General features: G+C 42.8%; 2 protein-coding genes across 10 annotated transcripts in view; both read right to left on the bottom strand.

Annotated features, from left to right (window-relative positions):
• The window catches only part of LOC139410949 (GAS2-like protein 1), a 37,867-nt gene extending 29,230 nt beyond the window's left edge, over positions 1-8,637 (bottom strand). The window contains exons 1-2 of one of the 2 annotated variants that reach the window (XM_071156645.1): positions 8,363-8,637; positions 6,702-7,675 (exon numbers count right to left, since the gene is read on the bottom strand). In XM_071156645.1, the coding sequence (XP_071012746.1) occupies positions 6,702-7,385 (684 nt within the window). In that variant the 5' untranslated portion in view covers positions 7,386-7,675; positions 8,363-8,637. The remainder of the gene's footprint in view (positions 1-6,701; positions 7,676-8,362) is intronic. The other variant, XM_071156646.1, reaches the window with a different exon arrangement.
• A 2,794-nt stretch (positions 8,638-11,431) lies between these two features.
• LOC139410963 (RNA-binding protein EWS-like) lies at positions 11,432-26,654 on the bottom strand. 8 transcript variants are annotated; one of them, XM_071156699.1, is made up of 16 exons: positions 26,603-26,654; positions 22,622-22,658; positions 22,432-22,483; positions 22,123-22,255; positions 21,234-21,429; positions 20,758-21,020; positions 20,449-20,614; positions 17,359-17,396; positions 16,715-16,747; positions 16,358-16,473; positions 15,792-15,921; positions 15,478-15,597; positions 13,829-13,961; positions 13,634-13,719; positions 12,245-12,488; positions 11,432-12,157 (listed from the first exon to the last, which is right to left on the bottom strand). In XM_071156699.1, the coding sequence occupies exons 1-16, from the start codon at positions 26,616-26,618 to the stop codon at positions 12,121-12,123; spliced, it is 1,800 nt and encodes a 599-aa protein (XP_071012800.1). In that variant the 5' UTR covers positions 26,619-26,654; the 3' UTR covers positions 11,432-12,120. The 8 variants fall into 8 exon arrangements, with proteins under 8 accessions (XP_071012800.1, XP_071012801.1, XP_071012799.1 ...); XM_071156700.1 differs by having other exon boundaries at positions 20,758-21,017; positions 26,603-26,653; XM_071156698.1 differs by lacking the exon at positions 26,603-26,654 and adding an exon at positions 24,039-24,071 and having other exon boundaries at positions 20,758-21,017.
• Between the last annotated feature and the right edge of the window lie 877 nt (positions 26,655-27,531).

Genomic DNA, 27,531 nt, shown 5'->3' on the forward strand with positions numbered 1-27,531 from the left:
ATGACCTACTTTTCCTCTCTCTCTCTCACACACACACACACACACACACACACACACACACCATCTATCCCTGTGTGTAAAATCCATCACAGTCGGCTGTAGCAGAGTGTACAGTAAAGACACTCCAGGCATACTATCTGTTATTGTGTTTCTCTCTGTTTTCTGAATACATGAATTGGACCGTAAGGTTAATGGGGCAGAGTGTTCACAGAAGACATATAGCCCACGTCACCCCGCCTCCCACTCACCCTCCTGGTGTCTGCTCCTCTTCCTATGTCGACACCCACACCATCAGGGCCAATCATTCCATCTCACTGTGAGATGACAGCCATAGTTTACAGTGTTGGCAACACTGGCAGTCTCTTCCTTCTCATCTCCTCTGCCACCAATAAAGCATTGCTTTATCATCCCCAAAGGAAGTATGTGGGGGAAGGGATGGGGGCTGTGGGGGTTGTTGAGCATTTATTAAATGAAGGACTGAGTCTTGGAGTCTGAGGGTGAAGACACATGAAACATTTTGTCTGAAAGAATGAGATAGATGGAGGGAGAGAGCAGCATACAAAGCATCCTTTTAGACCTGAGGCAGAGCTCCTAGGGTCTGCTGTTATTGTCTTTGAGGCTGCATGCTGGCTGGCAAATGTGTGTGTCCCTATATGTGAAGCCTGCCTGTAGTATGTGAATATGTGTAGTATGTGAATGTGCATACGCATTAAAAGCTGTGCATGTGCATTCATGGCCGAGTATGTTTTATGTATTCGTTGTTGTTCATGAGCCTGTATCATTGTTGTACGTAGGCCACTAACCTCAAGGCCTGAATGCTCTCCAAGCCCACAGCTGAGACAACAACACACTGCAGGGCCAAGAAAACACACAGAAAAGGGCGTTTGTGTAGTTAGTTTGGCATGTCTTATTGCCATTGGATTCTGAAGGGATCTAGACAGTTTTGGGACTTATCATTATCATAATCTCTGGAGGAGGTAGGTAAATATGGGATGGTTCATACTTGAGAAAATCTTCTAATGTCAAAGGATAAAAGTTGTTTGGACTGTATGCAAAAGCCAGCAGCTGCCTGTCTCATTGTATCAAGGCACACCTGCAGGAATAGGGTCAAATGGAACATTCAGGGAGTTGAGATTATAAATGGCTGTAGGCCCCACTAGAGGTAGGAACTGAGGGTTGGTGGGTGGGGGAATTTTCAGGATAGCATGACACTGGTTCCTCAAACTTCAATGGGAAGTCGTGTGTGTGTGTGTGTGTGTGTGTGTGAGATGAGTAAGAGCTGAGTGACAGGGCAGTGGGAATCAACCTGGGGTATTTACATCAGGCCTTTGTGGTAACCAGGAAAACAAACAGAGGAACTGAGTCGCCCTCAGACAACAGATACACTTCAGCTTTTCCCTGCGATATGACACCTATCTGGGGTTTCATCACACATCCTGGAGACGCTAGCCGACCTGCAGTCAGGGCAGGAAGAGGTTGACTGCTCACTGTCTAAAAACTACATTGGCCTATTTTAAAATGGGACCCTGAATCATATTTCTCACCTAATCATAAGCCCATACCTAATGACTAAGTGTAGTATAGAGTAATAACACAAGGGATAAAAATAACAAATAAGTAAAGAGTAGCAGTAAATAACAATAGCAGGGGTAAATACAGGGGGTACCGGTACAGAGTCAATGTGCGGAGGCACCAGTTGTCGAGGTAATATGTACATGTAGGTAGGTAGAGTTATTTAAGTGACTATGCATAGATAATAACAGAGAGTAGCAGCAGCATAGAAGAGGGGGGGGGGGCAATGCAAATAGTCTGGGTAGCCATTTTATTAGATGTTTAGGAGTCTTATGGCTTGGGGTAGAAGCTGTTTAGAAGTCTCTTGGACCTAGACTTGGCACTCCGGTACCGCTTGCAGTACGGTAGCCGAGAGAACAGTCTATGACTAGGGTGGCTGGAGTCTTTGACATTTTTTAGGGCCTTCCTCTGACACCGCCTGGTATAGAGGTCCTGGATGGCAGGAAGCTTGGCCCCGGTGATGTACTGGGCCGTACGCACTACCCTCTGCAGTGCCTTGCAGTCGGAGGCCGAGCAGTTGCCATACCAGGCAGTGATGCAACCACTCAGGATGCTCTCGATGGTACAGCTGTAGAACCTTTTGAGGATCTGATGACGCATGCCAAATCTTTTCAGTCTCCTGAGGTGGAATAGGTTTTGTCATGTAGTCCACAATCATCTTCTTTGTCTTGATCACGTTGAGGGAGAGGTTGTTGTCCTTGCACCACACGGTCAGGTCTCTGACCTCCTCCCTATAGGCTGTCTCATCGTTGTCGGTGATCAGGCCTACCACTGTTGTGTCATGGGCAAACTTAATGATGGTGTTGGAGTCGTGCCTGGCCGTGCAGTCATGAGTAGAGGTCGACCGATTAATCGGAATGGCCGATTTAATTAGGGCCGATTTCAAGTTTTCATAACAATCGAAAATCTGTATTTTTGGACACCGATTTGGCCGCATTTTTTTTTTTTTTTTTACACCTTTATTTAATCTTTATTTAACTAGGCAAGTCCGTTAACACATTCTTATTTTCAATTACGGCCTAGGAACGGTGGGTTAACTTCCTCGTTCAGGGGCAGAACAACAGATTTTTACCTTGTCAGCTCGGGGGATTCAATCTTGCAACCTTACGGTTAACTAGTCCAACGCTCTAACCACCTGATTACATTGCACTCCATGAGGAGACTGCCTGTTACGCGAATGCAGTAAGCCAAGGTAAGTTGCTAGCTAGCATTAAACTTATCTTATAAAAAACAATCAATCAATCATAATCACTAGTTAACTACACATGGTTGATGATATTACTAGTTTATCTAGCATGTCCTGCGATGCATATAATCGATGTGGTGCGTATCGTTGCTCCAATACCTAACCATAAACATCAATGCCTTTCTTAAAATCAATACACATAAGTATATATTTTTAAACCTGCATATTTAGCTAAAAGAAATCCAGGTTAGCAGGCAATATTAACCAGGTGAAATTGTGTCACTTCTCTTGCGTTCATTGCACGCAGAGTCAGTGTATATGCAACAATTTGGGCCGACTAATTTGCCAGAATTTTATGTAATTATGACATAACATTGAAGGTTGTGCAATGTAACAGGAATATTTAGACTTATTGATGCCACCCGAACGGTTCCGTATTTCACTGAAAGAATAAACGTTTTGTTTTCGAGATGAGTTTCCGGATTCGGCCATATTAATGATCTAAGGCTCGTATTTCTGTGTGTTATCATGTTATAACTAAGTCTATGATTTGATAGAGCAGTCTGACTGAGCAATAGTAGGCACCAGCAGGCTCGTAAGCATTCATTCAAACAGCACTTTAGAGCGTTTGCCAGCAGCTGTTTATGACTTCAAGCCTATCAACTCCCGAGATTAGGCTGGTGTAACCGATGTAAAATGGCTAGCTAGTTAGCAGGGTGCGCGCTAATAGCGTTTCAAACGTCACTCGCTCTGAGACTTGGAGTGGTTGTTCCCCTTGCTCTGCATGAGTAACGCTGCTTCGAGGGTGGCTGTTGATGATGTGTTCCTGGTTCGAGCCCAGGTAGAGGCGAGGAGAGGGACGGAAGCTATACTGTTACACTGGCAATACTAAAGTGCCTATAAGAATATCCAATAGTCAAGGGTTAATGAAATACAAATGGTATAGAGAGAAATAGTTCTATAATAACTACAAAATAAACTTATTACCTGGGAATATTGAAGACTCCTGTTAAAAGGAACCACCAGCTTTCATATGTTCTCATGTTCTGAGCAAGGAACTTAAACGTTAGCTTTCTTACATGGCACATATTGCACTTTTACTTTCTTCTCCAACACTTTGCTTTTGCATTATTTAAACCAAATTGAACACGTTTCATTATTTATTTGAAGCTAAATAGATTTTATTGATGTATTATATTAAGTTAAAATAAGTGTTCATTCAGTATTGTTGTAATTGTCATTATTACAAATACTTTTTTTTTTTTATCGACCGATTAATCGGTATTGGCTTTTTTTGGTCCTCCAATAATCGGCATCGGCGTTGAAAATCATAATCGGTCGACCTCTAGTCATGAGTGATCCATTACAATAAATGACATTACATGCTGTCATGTAACCGAATGGCATCCTAAGAGTGATCAGGAAACTATCCCTGAGCCAGACTCCTGCCGGTACTTAAATTGTTTATGTCAGTTAACCCACAGACCAAAGCTGATCACCAGGGTTAAAGAACTTCTGTCCTCAGCTGTCTTCCTAAACACCTCCTCTAAACAGCCTTCAATATTTCATGTGCTGGGTGCCAGGACTCTGGTCGTTAATTAATAGAAGTGGAGTGTCAGTGATTGATAATTGCACCTATGATAACCCTTTGAACCACTGTCGTCAAGACAAACAATTTGTCAATGAAGTTAGTGTAAAGGAGGGTTCAAGGAGAGTTTTGATGGATTTGCCAAGAGACATAGGAGAGAGAGAGAGAGAGAGAAAAGGGAAAAAGAAAGAAAAAGAGGGCGAGAAAAACCCCTGACACGCCACAAGGCAAGCATGACTGCTCTGTACACTGCTGGTGTCACAGCTGTGGACCAATGAAAATATCACTAAGCCCTTCAACTTTATTTCTCTCATCACTAGAGACAATGAGGTTTCCAGTAATTCCACAGAGACTAATCCCCTGGGAAGCTACTATATCGAGAAAAAAAGAGGGGAATGCCAGGGCGAGTGCAATGCAGAGAATACTTGTGACTACGGTTATGGATGACCCATTATGCTTTGCGGCATAGTGGTGATTCAGTGGCTGGCTTTGTTGATCGTTATTGAATCTAAAGCCCTCCAGTCATACAAAAGTTGGATTTGTTAATTTCCTGGCCTATATAGTCTGGATATGGGCCGACATTGACTGGCCTGCCTCAGTATCATTATGATCCAGACAAGATCAGTTCCAAAAAAGATATTAAATACTGTATGAGCAGATCTATCGACCAAAATGTATTTCAACGAGCTGCAATAATTTGAACAGTATGCTGTAGCACATTTACAGGAACACAGTGCAGTACTGTAATGCTATACTCTTTAATACCATGCAGGACTGTGGCTAATAATGCTGCTGTGCTCTGTGTTCCTCCCCCTTTCCGTGCCCTCCTAATTTCTTACTGAGAGAACTGCTTCATGTTGCTGATGCAGGCAGTTTTCCTCCAGCACCCAGGCACTTTATTCAGAATAGACAGAAAGAGGCTTTCGGGGTAACAGAAATGTATGTAGTTCACTCAGCGTGCACGGTGAGTCATACTGTCCCTTAGAAAATGGGACACAGCAAGTGCATGTCCCTGACTAGCTCTTAGTGGTGTGGGTGGATGGGTGTGTAGACTGTACACCATAATGATAAGGTAAGACACCAGGTCTCACCCCCCTTACCTTCGCACATTCTCATAGGAACATCAGCAGTTAGCCTTGATTAAAGAGGTCTGAAATAGTAATAATAGTGTATAAAACCGGTTATGGCAGTAAGTGTATGTGGGTACTGGTACTAGGTCAGAGGTTGGGTACATAGTACCTCTGTATGCCCTCAGAAGCCAGTGTTCATGGTTGTGATCCAGCAATTAGTGCCCGGCCATCTGAGTACTATAGAGGGCCAAGTGGGCATGAGTATGTCTGCTGACTGTCTCTCCCCTGCTCTCTCATCTGTGGTGTGAAAGGATAACATTGTCCCCACTCGGCTCATCCGCACCAAAATATTAACTCCTCTCCCCCTCATAACCCAAGCACATGTTCCACCAGCTAACCCCTGTCTGCCTGTTAGTCTCTCTGTCTCTAACGATGTCTCTCTCGTGCTCACACACACACACACACACACACGTCTGTCTGGCAGCCAGGTCGCATTGTGGACCAGCCAGTGGGACTGGACGTTGAGGGGTAGAACACTGCTTTGCAGCCCAGGGGAAAACACTACACCCCACCTGAATGCAAATGGAAGCATCAAGTTATAAATGGATAATAGATTGTGTATAAAAGTGTAACGTCAGCATGTATCCATCTATGATAATACTTATCAAACAGCTGCACTGTTCCACATGAACAAATAACAAGGAGCAGTAGCTCCCCTGGCTGCCAACCACTTTGTAGAGGCAGGGGCTGAACTGACATTTCACCCTGGAGGAGTCCTTGAGAAATGTCACGAGATACCCACCTAACATTTTAGAGCCTGTGAGTGAGATAATTTGTGGAACACGCCGACACAGATCAGTAAGGCAGCGTCCACCTTGAACACACACAGGAGAACAGGGTGTAGTGACATCAACATGTCAGGGAGATGTGTTTTTCAAAGAGGGCCCTTCACTTCTGGCACAGTAATGTTTTTAACTCTGGGCGAGCATTTCTGTAGGTTAGGCCTACTTTCAACTGCTCCATGGGTTGCTTTGGCACCATGGAACACAACATAAATTGTTTATCTTGCACAAGGGCAGGGGAGGTCTTGTTTTAAGACATTTGATTTATCTCATAACTTGTTTTTGGTCAATATGGGTGAATGTATTGAAGATGAAAACTTGCTGCATCCTAGGCCTACTGCACACTTATGGAAATGTAATGTTATGAGGGGATTGTGTGCAGTCCTTTCCCAAATGACATTTTAGGTATATCAGAAAATAAATACACCTGTGATGTTACTTACCAACTCATCTAAGTTTCTCATGTCACACAGCACCCTCTGTTTCTGTTGCCAATGTGCATAAGAGGCAGGCTCGGGTTCATCAACCACACTCTCCTTGCGAACGAAAGCCCTGCTTATTGGAAGTAGGCTTGGACTGGGCTCCCCCTGGTTCTCCTGGTCCCGGATCTCCTCCTCGATCTCCTCCTCCAGCTGGATCAGCATCGGGGCCAGCATGCCGAACTTGGCCCCGCGCCGCGCCACCTCCAGCAGGCACAGCACAAAGTTCTTCTCGTTGCATTTCTCCACTATGTCGTTGGTTTCGAACATCAGAACATCCTTGATCCAGAGCTCCTGACGACACCAGCCGATGAAATTGGACACGTTATCCCGAGCCAAAAACGACCCAGGGACCACGTTGCGCGACTGAAAAACCACATCCTTGGTTGGCATCCTCAATGACTGTGCAACCTCCGGGTACTCCATCTGGAAGTCCAGCGCTGCTCGATTCACATTGTTGGCATGCCGACAGAGGGCACAGCCAGTCTCCAGCCCTTCCATAAAGGTGTCTGCCGTTATATCCAGGTCATACAGCGTGTTAAACCACTCGGCCAAGTCCTCCTTCATGGCATACAGGTATTCCTCGCTGGACTTGAACGGCCGGATGCTTTTGGAAGCAGCAGACTGGATGTTACTCTGATCAGCCATATTGTCGTGATATGTATCAATGCAGGCTAGTCCTACTTAATAATTCCCGGTTGTCTCATTGCATAAGCGCTCCAAAACCATATGGAGCAGAGCAAAATAACCGCGTAGAGGCACCCATGACAAGCGGGCATATGCGGTATATCAATCTAGGTCCTTGAAGGAATACTTTGTATTGTTAAAACATATTGACATCATGCGAGGCAGCCGTGGCGCGTGGATGCGTTTTCCGGATGTCTGTGTGGTTCCCATTTCCTTTAATGAGCGCATCTCTATTTCTCACGGAGTTCCAACTGCGGGCGAGGAAGAAAAAGGTATGGTTAGCTACAGATGGATACACACCCAACGCATAAATCCTCCAGGTATCCTTGACCTCCTATGTCTGTGAATAGACAATGAGTCGCGATAATCATGTTGCTGGTTTGCATGGATGGTCCAAATCACGTCTTCGCAGTATCCCTCAATAGAATGACCCTCAGCACTGACCAGTGGCAGGCTTCACAGTTCACTTGCCGTGTAACAGTCTCCCTAGCTCCCATTTTGCACCGCCTCCTGTCCTGAACATGCTGAACTGCTCTAGTTTAGACAGGTTGAGCGATTCAGTGGCATATCCCATTATGTACATGGGAGAAAAAAAGCGTAACCCGGTACTTACCGCCTGATAATTTAATATCGTAATTAAACACGTATAGCAATTGCTAGAGAACAAACAGTTGACCCGCGAACCACTAGTTCACGTGCCAAGAAAAAAACATGACAGCGCTAGAATAAATTAAAATGTGATAAACAGGTGGCTGGATTAGCCAAGCAGCCAGGGTTTTAAAATGCACATCATACACCGCCAAGAAAAGACCATCATTCATCGATAGGATTTCAAATCGTGGTAATGACCGCACCGGGTGTGTGAATATGACCGATATTTTCTATATAACTAACAACTTTTCACAAAGCAATAATTAGCACATTTAATTCTTACCTACCTTTGAAAATGGAATGTTTTGTCAAGAACGGACCGTTTTTCGATCAGACTCATTCAGTAAAACAAATCGAAACCAGACCCACGAACAAAAGCTGTAATAGACTACAATTTGAATGAGTTCAAAAGTGTAAGACACAAGTCGTTTTAAATCAACCCTCGCTTGTGGGCTATTTTTTCATTGTCGTCTTCAACGCCAAGTTACTTTCCTCCCAGGACACTGGGCAATAAAAAAATGGGAGGCGAGTCCATTTCCTCGGGTTTGAAAAAGCAGACAACAAACGTCAGGGAAACGTTATTAGCATGTCAACAGGCAGCCCACATGTTCGAAGTGCGTCAAATTCAAGCATAACCATTTTAACATAGGAAAAAGATGTCCAATTACTAATAGCTTATTGAAATCACTCCAAAGGAATCAAATTAATATTACAATGTAACGATGCAGCATTGAGAGATAGCAACAGTTACACTACTTCAATTTGCAACATTGGGCTGTGATATATATGGATTGCGGGAGCCGTTAGGCGAAAACAATTATAGGTATGATTTTTTTCCTGTGTGTACTGTGTATAATTGAAAACCGAATGTAAAACCGGGTGAGGAGAACGAAGTGTTGGGGAACCAGAGAGGAAGAGGCTAAGCGAGAAGGATAACTGGGCACAAAATCTGTCTTCTCCAGGAGGTGGCGTTTTTTTGGTCACCGAACGAGGAGTTTTTGTATGGAGGTCAATGAGAGTGTCGAATTTGGTTCACAAAACAGATTGCTTATTTGATCGAATAGATGTTTCGGATTGATTAGGTTGTTACGAGTTTACTGATTTAAGTAGGACACGTGACATCCCGGCAACTTTGAAAAAAACTTTAGGCCTATATCGGTTTGCCAGTTGTCACTAGTTACCACAGCCACAAAGTCATAAACCCCGCTCGTTTCTACAATTCATCATCTTAAAATTTGATTTTAAATCTAACCTTACTACTAACCTTATGCCTAACCCTAAATTAAAACCAGAAAGCAAATGTTTGTTTTCATGAATGTTTACGATATAGCCAATTTTCACTTTGTGGCTGCGGTGACTAGTGGAAACAGTTGAGCCACACTCTCATTGGCTACAATGGTCCCGACCTGATCTTGCCTCCTACCGACTGCCTTCCATTTTTGAAGAAATGTATTTTAATTGTTAGTGGCCACCAGAGTAGGCCCGGTTTCCCAAAGGCATTTTAAGGTTACGTTCGTCGTTAGAACCTTCATAGGAGCGTCGTTAAATATCCGAGCTATTTGCCAAAACCATCGTTACTAAACTTGCTATTCAAAACGGTCGTTATTTAACGACTGCACCAGACCACTCGTAGAACAGCTAAGTAGCCTACGTCGTTAATGATTCTTCGCCCTTCCGCGTCACTTTATACACAGAATATCTCCACTAAACACAAAATTAAGGTGTGTCTTTCTGTGACCATTTCTTTGCTGACAAGCGAAGGATAGTTTTTTAATTAACCTAACAAACGAAGGATATATTTTAATTTAACTAGGCAAGTCAGTTAAGAACAAATTCTTATTTACAATGACGGCCTACCAGAAGTCAAAATGCCTCATACGGGGGCTGGGATTAAAAAATTAAATATAGGACTAAACACACATCACGACGAGACACCACTACATAAAGAGAGACCTAAAACAACAACACAACATGGAAAGCAGCACAAAACCTGGTACAAACATTATTGGGCCCAGACAACAGCACAAAACGCAAGAAGGAAGAGTGTTGTCTCTTCCTTCTTGCGTTTTGTGCTGTTGTCTGGGCCCAATAATACATAAATAATAAATCACGCGAAGCAGCTACAACTGTCTGTAAGTGTCCATAATGAAGAGATGGAGATAAAACGGTCCAGTTTTAGTATTTTTTTGCAGCTCGTTCCATTCACTAATATAATAGGCTAAATAATAAGATGAATACAGTATAGGCTACATAGACCTAAATATTTTAACGATATTGAACTCAATTTAATGGTAATAAAATTGTTTTACTTCGCTATTTGTCTCCTGTCGTCAGAAATGTTTGTCTTCTAATGCCCCTAAAGGGGAAAGTAATCTAATCAGGTAACATTTAGAAAGTAACCTACCCAACCCTGTCTACTAGTGATGTAATCCTTCCCTCAAACGAGCATATGTGCACATCCCGTTAAGAATGCGGGGGAAATTAGTGAGTATCCTTTTTATGGGTCAGACCCAAGTGTCAGGGCAGGACGAATTTGCTTCCCAACAAGAAGTGATACTTCAAAAAAAGATTATAGGTCACTCTTTGTCAATATGAAATAGATAAGCCTAGTAGTTACCTCTAGTCTGGAATACAAACAAACTTGATTCTCTGCTAACTCCAGTTTTTACAGGCCGGGCCAGACGAGCACTGTCTGAAACAACAGCAGCCCCATGCTTGGCTCAGCACATGCTCTGCGTCCGATTTCAATATGGAATGGAAAGATGGGAAAAATACTTTTTTCTTTGAGATAGAGATGTGTTGGTTGAGAATTTTTGGGACTGGGATAAATAATTTTTTCTGTGTCAGACAACTCGCACAGTGATCTGTTCCCCAGCATGAGCAACTGGATACCAGTCCTCAAGGAACTCGGAAGCGTGAGCTGTGACCGGACTTCACCCACACAGAACATAGGGCTTTAAAAGGAAGTTAGACGTTTAGGCTGGAGCATGTACTTTTCTCTGGATCACAACACTTTACCACAGCACAATAAATGCACCCTGACTGTGCGGTCAGTGATTACAGGCAGACAAACATAAAACTGGATTATAAATAACTGACCCAACTGGTATATTTAAACAAAGCCAATCAATTCACTTTCATTGGGAAGAGAAGGGTGATTATCAAAGGGCTCAGATCACTGTGGACATATGCTGAACAGATGCAAATGTGGTATCAGTCACAGACAGGGGTGGCTGACATCTGTGGTTAATAACATCCATTGTTTCTTGATTGGATTGGGAGGTTTCTCAAAGTCGAAAAGAAAATGCAAAGACATCAAGGCAATTCTGTAAAGCAAAGCCAGAAAGCAGTTGATCTTCATTCTTACTGGTAAATGTGCAGTTTAGTTGTCAAACTCGTTCCACAAAGCAGTATTGAAAGTGTGTTCATTGACTATATGATTGCAATACAACATGAAGACAAATCCTCTATGACAGCTGATGTATCTTCAACAGTTGTTGGTCAAACAGATATCATGCCAGCATTCTTTCAAAGCTGCATATTACAGTGCCTCCTTGTTGACAATTCTGAAAGAGAACATTGCTGTAGAGCTGTACAATTCCTACTTTTCCCACCATTTGAGAACCAAGATGAAGACAAATTCAAAAAGTCAACCATTCATGATGCCTCATAACAGCAATGGATCTGAACTTCTTTTAGCATCAAATCAGGGTGGACATTTTATTTTCAAAATTGTTTATCATTACACAGCTATGGGAAGGAGAAGCAATTACAATTAAAAAAGAAGTGTCATGTTTTACAATAAACTGTCAAAATCAGTCTGTACATCTAAGAAATGCAAAAAATAAACTTGCACAAGTCAAAATAACTGAACCAAGGGTAAATAAAACTATAAAAAAACTAAACGTTTAACTACGAGTTGAATGAAACTGCACCAGAGTATTTCAAAAGCAGTTCTATAACCATTAATAAAAACGGAATCATAAATTAATTTCATTTTAAAAATCAAATCCTGCACTAAATGGAAAATTCAAATTGCTGTCTTTCAGTAGGGTCGGTCCCTGCGTTCCTGGCGATGGTCCCTATGAGAGAGGAAAAGCAGTAATTTAGTGTCCAACAAACATAGTAATACATGAGTATGATGAAAGCAGTCCAACATGTTCCTTTACCTCATATCCATCTTGCCTGGGGGCCCCCCCATTCCTCCTCTCCCCATTCCTCTTCCTCGGTCCATAGGCGGTCCTCCCCTGCTAGACCCTCGGAATCCCCCTCGGTCCATTCCACCACGTCCCCTGAATCCACCGCCACGGTCACCTCCCCATCCTCCACGGAAGCCTCCAGGCCCTCCTGGCCCGCCACGGTCCATCCCTCTGCCCCCACGCATCCCCATGCCACCCCTGCCTCGCTCACCACCTGAACAAAATCACACAAGACCCAGTTAAGCTTGCCACCAGACTATCGTTGACATGCACACGTTAACAGGAAGGGAAACAAGATTAAACATAGTATTCCCAGTGCACATAGAGCAAGCCCCTCCAACATCAAAGCTTTCAATTACAGTAAACAGACTGCTAAACATGGATGGTTTCATGTTTCCCCAGAGTTGACACTAATCTATACTGAACAAAAATAAACATGCAACAATTTAAGCTTTTACTGAGTTACATTTCATCAATAAATTTAAATAAATTAAATGAGCCCTAATCTATGGACTTCACATGACTGGGCAGGGGTGCAGCCATGGGTGCCCACCCACTGGGGATACCAGCCAATCAGAATGAGTTTTCCCCACAAAAGGGATTTATTACAGACAAATACTCCTCAGCAACCCACCCCCCCCCCCCCCGTAGTTGATCCCACTGGTGGAGAAGCCGAAAGTGGAGGTCCTGGGCTGGCGTGGTTACACGTGGTCTGCGGTTTTGAGGCCGGTTAGACGTACTGCCAAAGTCTCTAAAACGACGTTGGAGGCAGCGTATGGTAGAGAAATTAACATTAAATTCTCAAGCAACAGCTCTGGTGGACATTCCTGCAGTCAACATGCCAATTGCAAGCTTCCTCAAAACTCGAGACATCTGTGGCATTATGTTGTGTGACAAAACTGCACATTTTAAAGGGGCCCTTTATTGTCCACAGCACAAGGTGCACCTGTGTCCTGATCATGCTGTTTAATCAGCTTCTTGAAATGCCACACCTGTCAGATGGATGGATTATCTTGGCAAAGGAGAAATGCAAACTAACAGGTATAAACACATTTGAGAGAAATAAACATTTTGTGCGTATGGAACATTTCTGGGACTTATTTTAGCTCGTGAAACATGGGAACACTTTACATGTTGTGTTTATTTTTGTTCAATTTAGTACAACTGCTAAGCATTGACCCTGAAGTCTAGGTGTTAAACCTGTTTGATTTGGCTGTGTTACATTGCAAACATTAAGATATGTGAAACAGGGAAGGTAATTCAGCCCGTTGCTCAAATAACACAAATTGTTATAATGGTTCCTGTCTACAGTTGAACCAGGCCCTAACAATAGTGCTGCTGTGCCAGTGACCGCTGTACCTGAAGGGGGCCCAAAGCCCTCTGGTTTGGGAGCTTTGCACTGGTTACACTCCATCCTCCAGGAAAAGTTCTGGTTGCCACAGCCCCTGAGAAGGACAACCATTCAGTGATATACACAAAAACCACTACCTGTACTGTAAAGTTCATTAAAAAAAAAATTGGGAAAGGGTAAACTCTTTCTTGAGAGGTCCTTACTGGTTGGGGCACTCCCAGTCTCCAGCTCTCTGCTGCATGTTGCCACCTGGGCCACCTGGCCCACCTCTGCCCATACCATGTGGTCCTCCTCGTGGGACAAAACCTCCACGCTCTCCTCCACGGCCCATCATGCCTGATAACACACACCAGGGGTTGTTTCAATAGTTCATTATATTGCCATGGCAAATGTGCGGCAGCTATATATACTGAACAAAAATATAAAGACGCAACATGTAAAGTGTTGCTCCCATGTTTCATGAGTTGAAATAAAATATCTTAGAAATGTTCCATACGCACAAAAAGTTTCCCAAAAATTTGTTTGCATCCATGTTAGTGAGCATTTCTCCGTTGCCAAGATAATCCATCGAACTGAAAGGTGTGTCCTACCAATAAACTGATTAAACATGATTATTACACAGGTGCACCTTGCACTGGGGGAAAAAAAAGTCCACTAAAATGCGCATGTGTGTCACACAACAAAGTGCCACAGATGTCTCAAGTTGAGGGGGCGCGCAATTGGCTTGCTGACTGCAGGAATATCCACCAGAGATGTTACCAGATAATTGAATGTTCATTTCTCTGTCATTGGAGAATGTGGCAGTATGTCCAACCGGCATCACAACCACAGACCACGTGTAACCATGCCAGCCCTAGGACTTCCACATCTGGTGGGATCATCGGAAACCAGCCACCCGGACAGCTGATGATCCTTTGGGTTTGCACAACCGAAAAATTTCTGCACAAAAGGTCAGAAACCGTCTCAGGGATGCTCATCTGCATGCTCATCGTCCTCACCAGGGCCTTGACCTGACTGCAGTTCGGCATCTTAACCGACTTCAGTGCGCTCACCGGCACGCTGGAGAAGTGTGCTCTTCACAGATTAATCATAGTTTCAATTCTACAGATGGCAGACAGCGGTGTATGGCGTTGTGTGGGCTAGCGGTTTTCTGATGTCAACAGAGTGCCCCATAGTGGCGGTGGGGTTACGGTATGGGCAGGCATAATCTACAGACAATGAACAAAAATGCATTATATCGATGGCAATTTGAATGCACAGACATACCGTGATGAGATCCTGAGGCCCATTGTTGTGCCATCACCTCATGTTTCAGCATCATAATGCACGGCCCCATGTCGCAAGGATCTGTACATAATTCCTGGAAGCTGAAAATGTACCAGTTCTTCCATGGCCTGTATACTCACCAGACATGTCACCCATTGAGCATGTTTGGGATGCTCTGGATCGACACGTACGACAGCGTGTTCCAGTTCCCACCAATATCCAGCAACTTCACACAACCATTGAAGAGGAGTGGGACAACATTCCACAATCAACAGCCTGATCAACTCTATGCGACGGAGATGTGTTACGCTGCATGAGGAAAATGGTGTTCACACCAGATACTGACTGGTCTTCTGATCCATGCCCCTACCTTTTTTATAAAGACATCTGTGACCAACTACTGCATATCTGTATTCCCAGTCATGTGAAATCCATATATTAGGGCCTAATTTATTTATTTCAATTTACCAATTTCCTAATATGAACTGTACCTCAGTAAAATCTTTGAAATTGTTGCATGTTGCATTTACATTTCTGTTCAGTGTATTTTCAGTTTTGAACAAATAAACAGTTGACTTAAATATACCTCCAGGTCCTCCACGGCCCATCATGTCACCCCTCATGGACATGCCCCCTCTCATTCCACCCATCATGGGCTTACGGCGAGCCATGGACACCTTCAGCCTCCTGCCCTGGTACTCTTTCCCTGTTGAGGTCATAAACAGAATGTAACAGGAATACAGAGAAATGGAGAGAAAAGGCAAGAGTTAATGGTCATTACTAGTATTCTAAAGTACATTTCAGTGCACATCAACATGTCCTGATATGCATTCATTTGGATGGTTCAAGGGTAGAATCAGAGTAGGCAGATGCAGGTTAAAAAGGGCCAGTATGACATACCATCAAATAACTCTACAGCAGCTTTGGCAAAGGAGGGCTCCTCGTAGGACAGTGTGGCGTCTCCCTTGGGCTTCCCGGAATCATTGTCTGTGTAGATGTTGATGGCAGGCTTGCCCAACCTCCGGTTCATCTGAACAAAAGAGGAATTCATCACTCAAAAGTCAACCTACCCCACCATTAACACTTATCTGCTGTTGACATTCTTTTTGAGAACATTTTTTAGAGCATTCATTATCTGTTCAGTGCAATTGGCATGCTGACTGCAGGAATGTCCAACAGCTGTTGCCAGAAAATGTTGTGTTAATTTCTCTACCATAAGCCATAATGTCTGCAGTACGTTGGATGCATATCTGTATTCCCAGTCATGTGAAATCCATAGACTAGGGCCTAATTTATTTATTTTAAATTGACAGATTTCCTTATATGAACTGTAACTCAGTAAAATCTTTTAAATTGTTGCATGTTGCACTTATATATTTTTTTCAGTGTACATAGGCATGTTTTGGAAGAGACAAATACAACTTAATGTGTGTCTAAGTTGAGGTCCTTAGATTGAGTGTCCTCACCCTGATGGGTCCAGGGTCTTTGAAGAAGATAGCCATCTCCTCCAGAGTGGCGTTCTCTGTGAGTCCTGTGATGTAGATGGTGCTGTTCTCAGAGTCATCCTGCTCCTCAGGGCGCCCTGAACAAAGAGAACTACCATTCAAAAAACTGACAGGAAACACTACAGCTACACTTCCACTACACTGTCCTTATTCATCTCAGATTCATAAACCATTAAGCCAAGAAGTTGGACCAAGATCAACGAAACAAAGCCTTTCAGGCAAATACAAACCAGTAAGATAAACGTTCAAAGGTTAGCAATTGATCCGTCAATGCTTCTGATCTATGATACAAGTGTTGGTCATTTAGTATCTGCTTACCCATGTTACGCACTGCCCCGTTGTTCATGGGTCCTGTTTGCCATCAGGCGAGGGGGAAAAAAGTGCCAAAGTCAGTTTGTGTCACTCAAGTCCTCTGCTAAACTGCTGAAGAGTATTTTAAGTGATAACACAAGACACAGTCCTCCAGAACACAGATGTCAGACGTTTTTGAAAATATATTGATCATGATGTAAATAAAAACCTCAGACCCGTTTGTATAAAAATGTGTGCCATAAGAAAATGTCCTAAGAAACCACATAATATTAACCCCCAAAAATACCAGGGGTTTGGCTCCATGAAATTGTAAATGCAAAACCATTTTTCAAAACTGACATTTCTTGGCAGCAGTCATTTGTCATTAATATGTCATTGTGAAATAAGAGTACCTTGCTCTTCAAGGTTACCTTAGGCAGTGAGTGATATAAACCAGAGTAAAAAGTACCCCTTTCCAAACAGATGTCTCAGACATTTAAACTGGACCCCCTTCTATTTCCATCCATTCTAATAGCCACCTATATATTTGGCTACCCCCCCAAAAACGCTGCACACACCAACGTAAGGGCTTAGGTAAATGCTCTGCGCGTACATGCTCTAGTAGGTAAAGGTCTGGAGTGGACAAGCCAGTGTAATACTCGTTAACTTACCACCGGGCTTATTGAAGCCACCTCTGTCTCCAGCGACGCTATGGGGGAATAAATGGAGATATGAAGGCGATTTCCCTTTTAACAGCCACTTCCATGCATGGAGCCCCATGGCTCGTTTGGGGAGGTTGACGGACACAGTTCTGACTAGTTCATTTAACAACCCCCCAACATGCCTACACAGTCTATGCAATCCAGTTAATGGGAATGAAGGAATTAACAGCAACTATATGGCATCATTCCTTTACTAGAAGGATTCTTAATGACAGCATTTAATAGCAGATACTGGCTAGTTTGGAGCTAGCTGAGGGGTGTTAAATCTCTACCTTTGGGGAAATATGTGACAGAATCCCAGGAATGTGTTACAAAGGAAACCTTTTTTAGATGCATTCCATATGCAGTTTAATAATGACTAGCCTGGAGATACTATACTGACAAGAGATAACTTACAGATACAGTTAAATACGTGGAAAGCTAGTGCATTATGTCCAATTTACAGTTGAAGCAAATGCCTATACGAGTTAAAACAAATGGTTGACGTCAAATGCAATGCATCTGAAATATTAAACAAAAAACAGGTGATTACAGTCACCTTTGAAATTAAAACCAAAAAACACACCATCCATATACATTATTTTACAAAAACATGAATTGAAGTTAAAACAATTCTAATAAATACAGAATTTAAACTTGACCATGTTACAATGTTCACCAAGGTAAAAGTAATGATTTTACTATACAAATGTAATTATCATTTTAAAGAGTTTCCCAGCATGCTTTAGACAGCACCATCCTCATCTCTTGGATTTAAGGCAGAACCCAAATCTCTGTGGTTTAACCCCTTCGGTTGTTTAAGCTGCCGGCTCTGTATTGAGTACAGGTACTTTATAGAATATAGATGGGTTTACATGGCTCTCACTGTTACCTGTAGCGTAAATGTGACAAAGCATGTTAAAAAGGTGTTCATTTGATTAAACAAAACATTTGTAATCCAAACCACATTTTAAAAACTAAAACACATAAGGGGCTGGTTTCCCCAGACACAGATGAAGCGTAGTCCAAAGACTAAAAAACATTCTGTGCATTATTTTTAGTCCAGGACTAGGCTTACCCTGGGAAACCGGACCCAAAACATTTTGCCCTAAAAGCTATAATGTATAAAGAAGTAAAACAGGAGTTACATATGAATGCCAAATGATATTTTTTTTCCTTTACCCTTTTTCGTGGTATCCAATTGGTAGTTAGTCTTGTCTCATCGCTGCAACTCCCGCACGGACTCGGGAGAGGCAAAAGCCGAGAGCCGTGCGTCCTCCGAAACACAACCCAACCAAGCCGCACTGCTTCTTGACACAATGCCGCTTAACCCAGAAGCCAGCCGCACCAATGTATCGGAGGAAACACCGTACACCTGGCGACCAGTGTCAGCATGCACTGTGCCTGGCCCGTCACGAGTCGATAGTGAGCGATGGGACAAGGACATCCCTGCCGGCCAAACCCTCCCCTAACCCGGCGACGCTGGGCCAATTGTGCGCCGCCCCATGGGTCTCCCAGTCGCGGCCGGCTGCGACAGAGCCTGGACTCGAACCCAGAATCTCTAGTGGCACAGCTAGCACCACGATACAAGGCCTTAGACCACTGCACCACTCGGGAGGCCCATGCCACATTTCTTGACTACTTTAAGCAATGTTAAGAGAAATAAAGGCCACTTTCAACTTGAAAATATGACAAAATCAAAAATCAATTGAGGTTAAGAAATGTGACAAGTGTCATGTAATTAATAAAAGATTGTGCTGTAGACAAAGGTGGAATTATTCACTTTGATCCTCTCTTTAGGGAAAGCACATAGCCATGTACTGAATAATATTAATATAATACAAGCCTAGAGCAAAACATAATAGAACATATGAGTCTGGTGTGACCTAGTGAACATGCGCCAATTCTTTATTATTTTTTTCTTGTTCCAGGGATATTACCTTCAGCTGTCTGATACTCAATGGGATCAACCTCACCTCAAACTCTACAATGAAAACATAGCTGCCATCATAATGCCCAGGTTGCCAGTTTAGTACCAATAACCTACAAGGGGATAACCTTAGTTCTGCATGGATGTATCCCGTAGAAATGTACGTTATCGGTTTTCCAGGGAAAAACTCTAAATCCCAAATGTGCATTAACCTCAACTTAGTATGCAATTAAACTCCTTGGTATAGGCAATCAATATGTCTAGCTTATTAAACAAACTAAAGTAATTTTAGAAGATCTGCCCCTGGGGGTCATGAGCCAAAAAGGGCCCCCGAAATATTGTCCAAAATTAGCTAATTGGACAGAAAGGGGCACACCTCCAAACACCAATGAGAAAAAGCTTGTCTTGTATTGCAAAGGTTTGTTAGCTTAAAACTAAGGATTTTGTGGTTTCAAGAGATAAGTAATCGATATGACAACACAAGCCAAAATTTGAGGTAAATTAGTTAGCAACTAAACTCCCATAGTGCATACTCCCAAATACCTTCTGGGTCAGCTTTTTAAAAATAAAATCAGAGTTAGATTAAATAGGTACATTTTTATACCATATTAAAATGTATTTAACCTCACAGCAATCATTTAAAAAGGTGCGGTGTGCCCACCAAATCATTGAAACCTGCAGCAGTAACCCTGAAGCCTTGTAAATAGATGGACAATAATCAATGCTATAGATTATATACACCTGTAAAGCTGTGGTACAGCAAAAAGGGATGTCTGATTGAATAGTTTACAACTCCAGCTTTCTGTTCACAAATGTCAGTCCCAGCTCTTTGTTTCATGAAATCATATTCCTTCTTACCTTTGGCCACTGTATGGCAGGGCTAAGAGTTTGTACCCACAAATAGGGGGTCCCTTCATGATACTTTTTGTAGGCATTAGATATTTGATCCTACACAAAGTAAACAGTGACTTTCCCCACTAATAAAAGAGATGTCTATTTTACCTTTGTAGGGTTATAACTTGACCCAATTAGTGTTTAAGGGGAACTTCAAACTCAGCCCTGCTCAGCCTGGCCGCAGCACCTGCAAGAATGGATGGAAGTTATGTTGAGCAATAAGGAGAGTGACTTACCCCATGCCTCCACGGCCCATGCCCCCACGTCCCCTGCCACCGTGCATCATGCCGCCCCTGTCATAGCCATCCCTGGGTGGCCCACGGCTCTCCCCTGCCCCTGGGAACCTAGCAGGGTCAGAGCCAGAGTAGCCAGAGCTGCCTCTGCCCTCCTGTCCATAGTTATCTACAGAATAACATGAGGATTAGCGGAAATGCCCTTGTGTGAAAATGAATGAACATCAACATGACTAAGATTATAACTAGCAGGTAGGCCTATTGCAATGCTTGTGTGTGTGTTAAAATAACAGGGGAGACCACTAGTCTTACTGTAATGGCTTGACTGGTTGTAACCACTTTGGGGCCCACTTTGTTGTCCATACTGGCTGCCTGCAGGCTGCCCGTAGGAACCTGAGGCCTGAGGAGGGTAGGCCGCGGCAGGGGCCTGTTGCTGCTGAGGTGGGGGCTGCTGCTGCTGGTACCCACTCTGCTGCTGCCCATAGCTTCCCTGCTGGGCCTGGTACCCACTCTGCTGCGCGGCATATCCCCCTGGTTGGGAGTAGCTGCTCTGGCTGTAGCCAGCTGGCTGGCTGCTGGCATTATAACTGAAGTGGTTAGGGACGGGCAGGGACTGAATAGGTCATAAAGAGTGCTCCACAACTATACGTTTCTTATGGGTTGACAGCTGCAACTTGTCTTCCACTGCGTACAAGCTAAAATCAAGAAACATCAACAAAATAATGTAACATTCACTGCATCACTACCACGATTACACCCGTGTCCTAATGTGAGACTAGTTAGCCTACCTCGGAGGTGCAGTGGAAGCAGCCTGCTGGCTGTAGCCAGCGTAGGCAGACTGGGCTGCATAGCCTGGCTGGGAGCCATAGGAGGGCTGAGAGGCAGCGGGAGCAGCAGCAGGAGCACTCTCATATCCACTGGCTCCATAGCCCGCGGCAGGCTGGGAGTAGCCATGGGCACTGGGCTGGGCAGCAGGGTACCCAGCTGTGGTCAAACAGGAAATGGTTTAATTGAAGAAGGTGTAGATAGATCATTCCAGGTACAACCCGGTTAGGATTTTAGATCACACTATAACCACTCTGGACTTCTACAACCTGACAGAGCAGCACTGATGAAGAATATTAAATGGCACATAATAATACCATTGTGTTATTAAAAGTGTGTTAGAATTAGTGTTAGATATCGGTAGATGAATACCATTCTGAAGGATCTATAGTCTTATAGTCAGTCGTAAGATGTCTTTTACAGTCATGATGCAGGAGGAATAAATAGTGTCAAATAAATCTCTCTTCTCCAGGGTTCAACTAGTCTACTCACAATACTATAGTCTACTACACACGATGTGAAATATATTACATGGATCTATCCAGCCAGCCATTGAACACTTTGTATAGACTTAGCCTAAGTGGCATGAAATGGATAGAGATTAAAAGTAATCTGTGTCGAACCTGTTTTATTCCCAGCTGTAACATGAAAGCAAGAGGAGAGAAGGTTCACAGTTCAAAAATGGTGACTTGGGTTGAAAATGGTCCTTTAAGGCACTCAAAGCACATTTGCAGTAATATAAATACAGGATTGACATTACATGTGGTCAATGGTTAGAGGCATTATGGACAATTCTCATTCCATTCCACCAAAATTACTTTTGGCCTATCATTTGATCAGTTTGAAACTGACCTGGTGCTGGTTGCCCATAGGAGGAACCATACTGCTGCGCATAGCCGCCAGCAGAGGGTGCTGCCTGAGAGTATCCGGTCTCAGCTGCAGCAGGCTGGGCGTAGGACCCATATCCTTGCTGGCTATAACCCTGCTGAAATACAAAATATTATTTTATAGACCGATAGATAATGACAAGTACCCTGGGAAAGATGGCACGCTGTCCTGTGCTTCAGTTCAAACTAAACATGGAATGAGGTCAATGCAGTATTGTGGGTCTCTGCAGGTATGTGTCATTCATAAATGGCCGTGTCTAAATATAAAACTCACCTGGGCAGATTGTCCATAGCCCTGTGAGGGCTGAGCAGCATATGAGCCATACCTGCAGGGACACAAGATCAATCATTCATCTCGTTTCTGTAGATCATAATTAATTGTGTCAAATAACACAAACACCCATTCCTCTGGATTCATTAGAACACTTCTAAGTAGTACACAACCTGCATGTAGAAAGACTTACCCCTGCTGGGCACCGGCCTGGTTGTAGGAACTGTAATCTGTAAAAGAAAATTACAAAATAAATTACTAGTCTAACATTCAACAACAGTTCTACAGGCTAGTACAGTATCAAAATCCACTTTGGACTCATGAGAAGAAACTACTCATGTTCACTGGGCAATAATCTTGTGTAGACCCTCGGCAGTGCCAACCAGGCCAGGCCACACAATGGGAAAATCTTTCAAGTTCAACAGTCCTTTTGGTTGAAGATTATAAGGTTAAGACAACAGGGTTAGAATATTCCATAACCCTTTGCAATTCAAGGGACCAGCGTCGCTAGTAGTAATTTTTACGCACACAGAGTATCAATCAAAAGTTTGGACACCTACACATTCAAGGGGTTTTTTTCTCATAAAAAATGACTTTCTACATTGCAGAATAATAGTGAAGACATCAAAACAATGAACAAATATGGAAATCTAAATATATTTTAGATTCTTCAAATAGCCCCCCTTTGCCTTGATGACAGCGCTGCACACTCTTGGCATTCTTTCAATCAGCTTCATGGGGTAGTCACCTGGAATGCATTTCAATTAACAGGTGTGCCTTCTTCAAAGTTAATTTGCAGAATTTCTTTCCTTAAGGCATTTGAGTCAATCAGTTGTGCTGTGACATGGTAGGGGTGGTATACAGAAGATAGCCCTATTTGGTAAAAGACCACCCATATTATGGCAAGAACAGCTCACATAAGCAAAGAGAAACAATCCATCATTACTTCAAGACATGAAGGCCAGTCAAACCGGAAAACGTCAAGCACTTTGAAAGTTTCTTCAAGTGCCGTCGCAAAAAGCATCAAGCACTATGAAACTGGCTCTCATGAGGACCACCACAGGAAAGGAAGACCCAGAGTTATCCTCTGCTGCAGAGGATAAGTTCATTGGAGTTACCAGCCTCAGAAATTGCAGCCCAAATAAATGATTCAGAGTTCAAGCAACAGACATCTCAACATCAACTGTTCAAAGGAGACTGCATGAATCAGGCCTTCGTGGTCAAAGAAACCACTACTAAAGGACACCAATAATAAGAAGAGACACTTGCTCGGGCCAAGAAACACAAGCAATGGACAACAGACCGGTGGATATCTGTTCTTTGGTCTGATGAGTCCAAATTAGAGGTTGACCGATTAATCGGAATGGCTGTTTTTTTAACAATCGTAAATCTGTATTTTTGGACACCGATTTGGCAAAAAAAAATTCTTACATCTTTATTTAACTAGGCAAGTCAATTAAGAACACATTCTTATTTTCAATGAAGGCCTAGGAATGGTGGGTTAACTGCCTTGTTCAGGGGCAAAGCAACATATTTTTACCTTGTCAGCTTGGGGATTTGTTTTTGCAACCTTCCGGTTACTAGTCCAATGCTCTAACCACCTGCCTTACATTGCACTCCACGAGGAGCCTGCATGGCAGGCTGATTACCTGTTGCACGAGGGCAGCAAGAAGCCAAGTTAAGTTGCTAGCTAGCATTAAACTTCTTATAAAAAACAATCTTAACATAATCACCAGGTAACTAACTACACATGGTTGATATTACTAGTTTATCTAGCGTGTCCTGCGTTGCATATAATCAATGTTAATTTCTCATTGAATCACAGCCTACTTCGCCAAACGGGTGAATAATCGGTATCGGCGGTAAAATCATACTCGGTCGACCTCTAGTCCAAATTTGAGTTTTTTGGTTCCAACCAGTGTCTTTATGAGACGCAGTGTAGGTGAACGGATTATCTCTGCATGTGTGGTTCCCACCGAGAAGCATGGAGGAAATGGTGTATTGGTGTGGGGTGCTTTGCTGGTGACACCATCAGTGATTTATTTAGGATATAAGGCACACTTAACAAGCATGGCTACCAGAGCATTTTGCTGCGATACGCCATCCCATCTGGTTTGCGCTTAGTGGGACTGTCATTTGTTTTTCAATAGGACAATGACCCAAAACACTCCCAATCACGGCCAGATGTGATACAGCCTGGATTCGAACCAGGCCCCTTGCACTGAAATGCAGTCCATTAGACCGCTGGGTTTATGTGTGTGTTAACTATTTAACTGTGCTAGAATGCTTAAAGGGCCGGCAAAAAAAAGTGAAAGGAAAATATTGGATATCAGTACCGGCCAAAAATGTCATATAGGTGCATCAGTAGTTTATATATATATATATATATATACACTATTTTCTTTACACTCCAGATCACAGGAGGCTGCTGAGGGGACAACGGCTCATAATAAATGGCCTGAACGGAAGAAATGGAATGGCTTCAAACACCTGGAAACCATGTTTGACACCATTATACTCAAGTCAATTAAGGTGCCCCCAACCTCCTGTACTCCAGATACAAACAATGACTACATCTCATCTGCCCAGACCCACATGCTCACAACCATCCTTAGTGCCTGCATTATTGTTTGCTACTTGGCCTAAAATTGTACCTATTTGTTTTCCTTGGTCTCCCATGCTATTTCAATAATAAATAACTAGATTTTTTCATTGTGTCAATGATGGCAGATTGATTTGACTTCCAAGTTTGTTTTTATTAACACACGTTTTTTTCAAGATGAGTGATGAGAAGAGAATCATCCAGCCAATTGGCTACCTCACTACACCCCCCCCCCCCCCCCCCCCCCCCCATATGCCATGTCTTGAAATATGCAGACAGGCAGATTAAAAGTCTACATTGTAATACTTCTGACAGCCAACTTTCTAGCCCCGCCCACAAATTCATAGAATTCCCAGAAAGTATGGATTATTGAGTCAATACTTTTACACTTAAGACATGACTGTAGAATTTCTGGATTTGGTCTCTTGTATAATACATTCTAACATTAATTTATACTGGATTAAACATACATTTGTTAATTAATTTAGTTAGTTATGCATCAAATATCCCTCCATTTTGTGCAAACATCAGTTCTTTTAAAGTCTTGGTTGTAAAAGTTACAATTTAAAAAAATTCTAAGGGCGCTAACATTAGTAGTTATCAATGGCGCATGCCAGGAAGTAAAAGCAGGAAGTGTACACTTCAATCGGTGCTGCGATTTTTTAAAGTCAACTCCCATCTGACATTACAAAAAAAATAATTCCATTGCATGAGACACATCTGTTAGCATAATTTAAATGTACATTCTACTTTAACAAGGCAATCCAGTCGATAGGACATTCCAAATTATTTTGGAAATTGCAACAAAATTACCAGCCGCCATTGCGAGCGTACCCATGAGTTGACCAGTCAAATATCCTGGGTTAGAGTTTCCAATCCTGTTTTACTCACTTCATTTCTATGGTCCTATCATCAACTGATTTCACAGTGTGTGGAGCGACTGAATCGTTTGAATACAATGTTGGCAGTTAATTTGAAACATTATGGAACATTATTAATCTACAACTGGCTAACTAACGTTAGCTAACAAAGATACAGTGCAGATAACATTACATTCTTAAAAATGCATGATTTCACACAATCATATGTATGAGAAACAATGGTTGACTAAGTTCCTGACCAAAATGGCTGACCTTTAGAGCATCATAAGAGTCGTGTCGGTCCTAGAATTCAAATTCGGCAGATGCACGTGTGTGGTCAGAGTTTGTGCCCCTCGGCCCGGCATCATGGCTAGCTGGGCCTACTGCCCTAGATTCTACATTAGCCAACGTCAACTAACGAAGTAAACTCGTTCATTCACCATTCTCCGGCTGGCCGATTAAACTCAACCCAATGATTTAAATCGAAGAGTTTCGTAAACTAGGCCAACGTTGCAAACGCAACGCGTTAGCTAACTAGCTAGCTACCGGCTACTGAACATATATAAACGTTCGCATTATACGTACATATTAGATTAAAACACATACATTTGATGTAACTATTGATAAATATGCAAATGTATTTACATGGTCGATAATATCTAAAGGATTCATGCAAAATGACACAATTAAATAGACCGAGAACGAAACCCACCAGGTGCTGACGCCATCTTCGTTTCGTCTGATGTTAGCGCATGCGCGTAAACGGGTGGATGGATAAACTTGTGCTGCGTTGAAAAAAAACGGGGTACTCCGGAAAAAAAACGAGCTCCGAATTGGAAAAATCGATTTGAATCGTCGTCCAACTCAGAATTCCAACTCGGGAACTCGGGCTTCTTTCTAGAGGTCCGACCTGAAGACAACTGACTTCGTGATTTGACCTCGTATTTTTTCCGAGTTCCCAGTTGTTTTGAACGCGGCATCTTTCTCGAGCATCGATTTTCCAACCAGAATATCACTGAAGGCATGACCTCGTATTTTTCTTCCTTGGAACGTTTCTGTTAAATTTGATGCTGCTGACGTGACATTCCAGCCAGGCTCAGTTTAGGCCCAGGTGGACGGATCCCAGGGTGCCGATGTAGTCTAAAAGCAGATATGAAGAATTTGATATTACCCCTGAATAGGGGTATTTCTACTTACACATCATCATCTGCTAATTATCACCCCCGTGTTAATTTGCTAAACTGTAATTACTTCGCTACTATGGCCTATTTATTGCCATACCTCCTCACGCCATTTGCACACACTGTATATAGACTTTATTTTTATTTTTTATTGACTGTATGCTTGTTTATTCCATGTGTAACTCTGTGTTGTTGTTGTTTCGCACTGCTTTGCTTTATCTTGGCCATGTCGCAGTTGTAAATGAGAACTTGTTCTCAACTAGCTTACCTGGTTAAATAAAGGTGAAATTAAAAATAGAAAACAGAATGTGTAAATTTCCCTCTCACACACACAGATCTTTAACTCTACGCCTTCAGTCATGAGGAGCTGCCCTCTCTTCTCTACAATGCAGTTTTCCTACTGTTGCTTGGATCCATGTCAGGAGCAATGGTGGGGCATGGTGGCTTCCCTTTCACTCTC

This window comes from Oncorhynchus clarkii, chromosome 6 (assembly GCF_045791955.1).
Source record: "Oncorhynchus clarkii lewisi isolate Uvic-CL-2024 chromosome 6, UVic_Ocla_1.0, whole genome shotgun sequence".
Classification (NCBI taxonomy): Eukaryota; Metazoa; Chordata; class Actinopteri; order Salmoniformes; family Salmonidae; genus Oncorhynchus; species Oncorhynchus clarkii.

Excerpts from the sequence above, each read along its gene's own strand:
- LOC139410963 (XM_071156697.1), bottom strand. The coding sequence starts at position 24,063 with ATGCAGGCTCCTCGTGGAGTGCAAT. Across the intron at positions 16,474-16,714 it reads CGGGGCAGTGCGTAACATGG|GGCGCCCTGAGGAGCAGGAT; the intron begins GTAAGCAGATAC and ends CTCTTTGTTCAG. Across the intron at positions 12,158-12,244 it reads CCAGGCAAGATGGATATGAG|GGACCATCGCCAGGAACGCA; the intron begins GTAAAGGAACAT and ends CCTCTCTCATAG.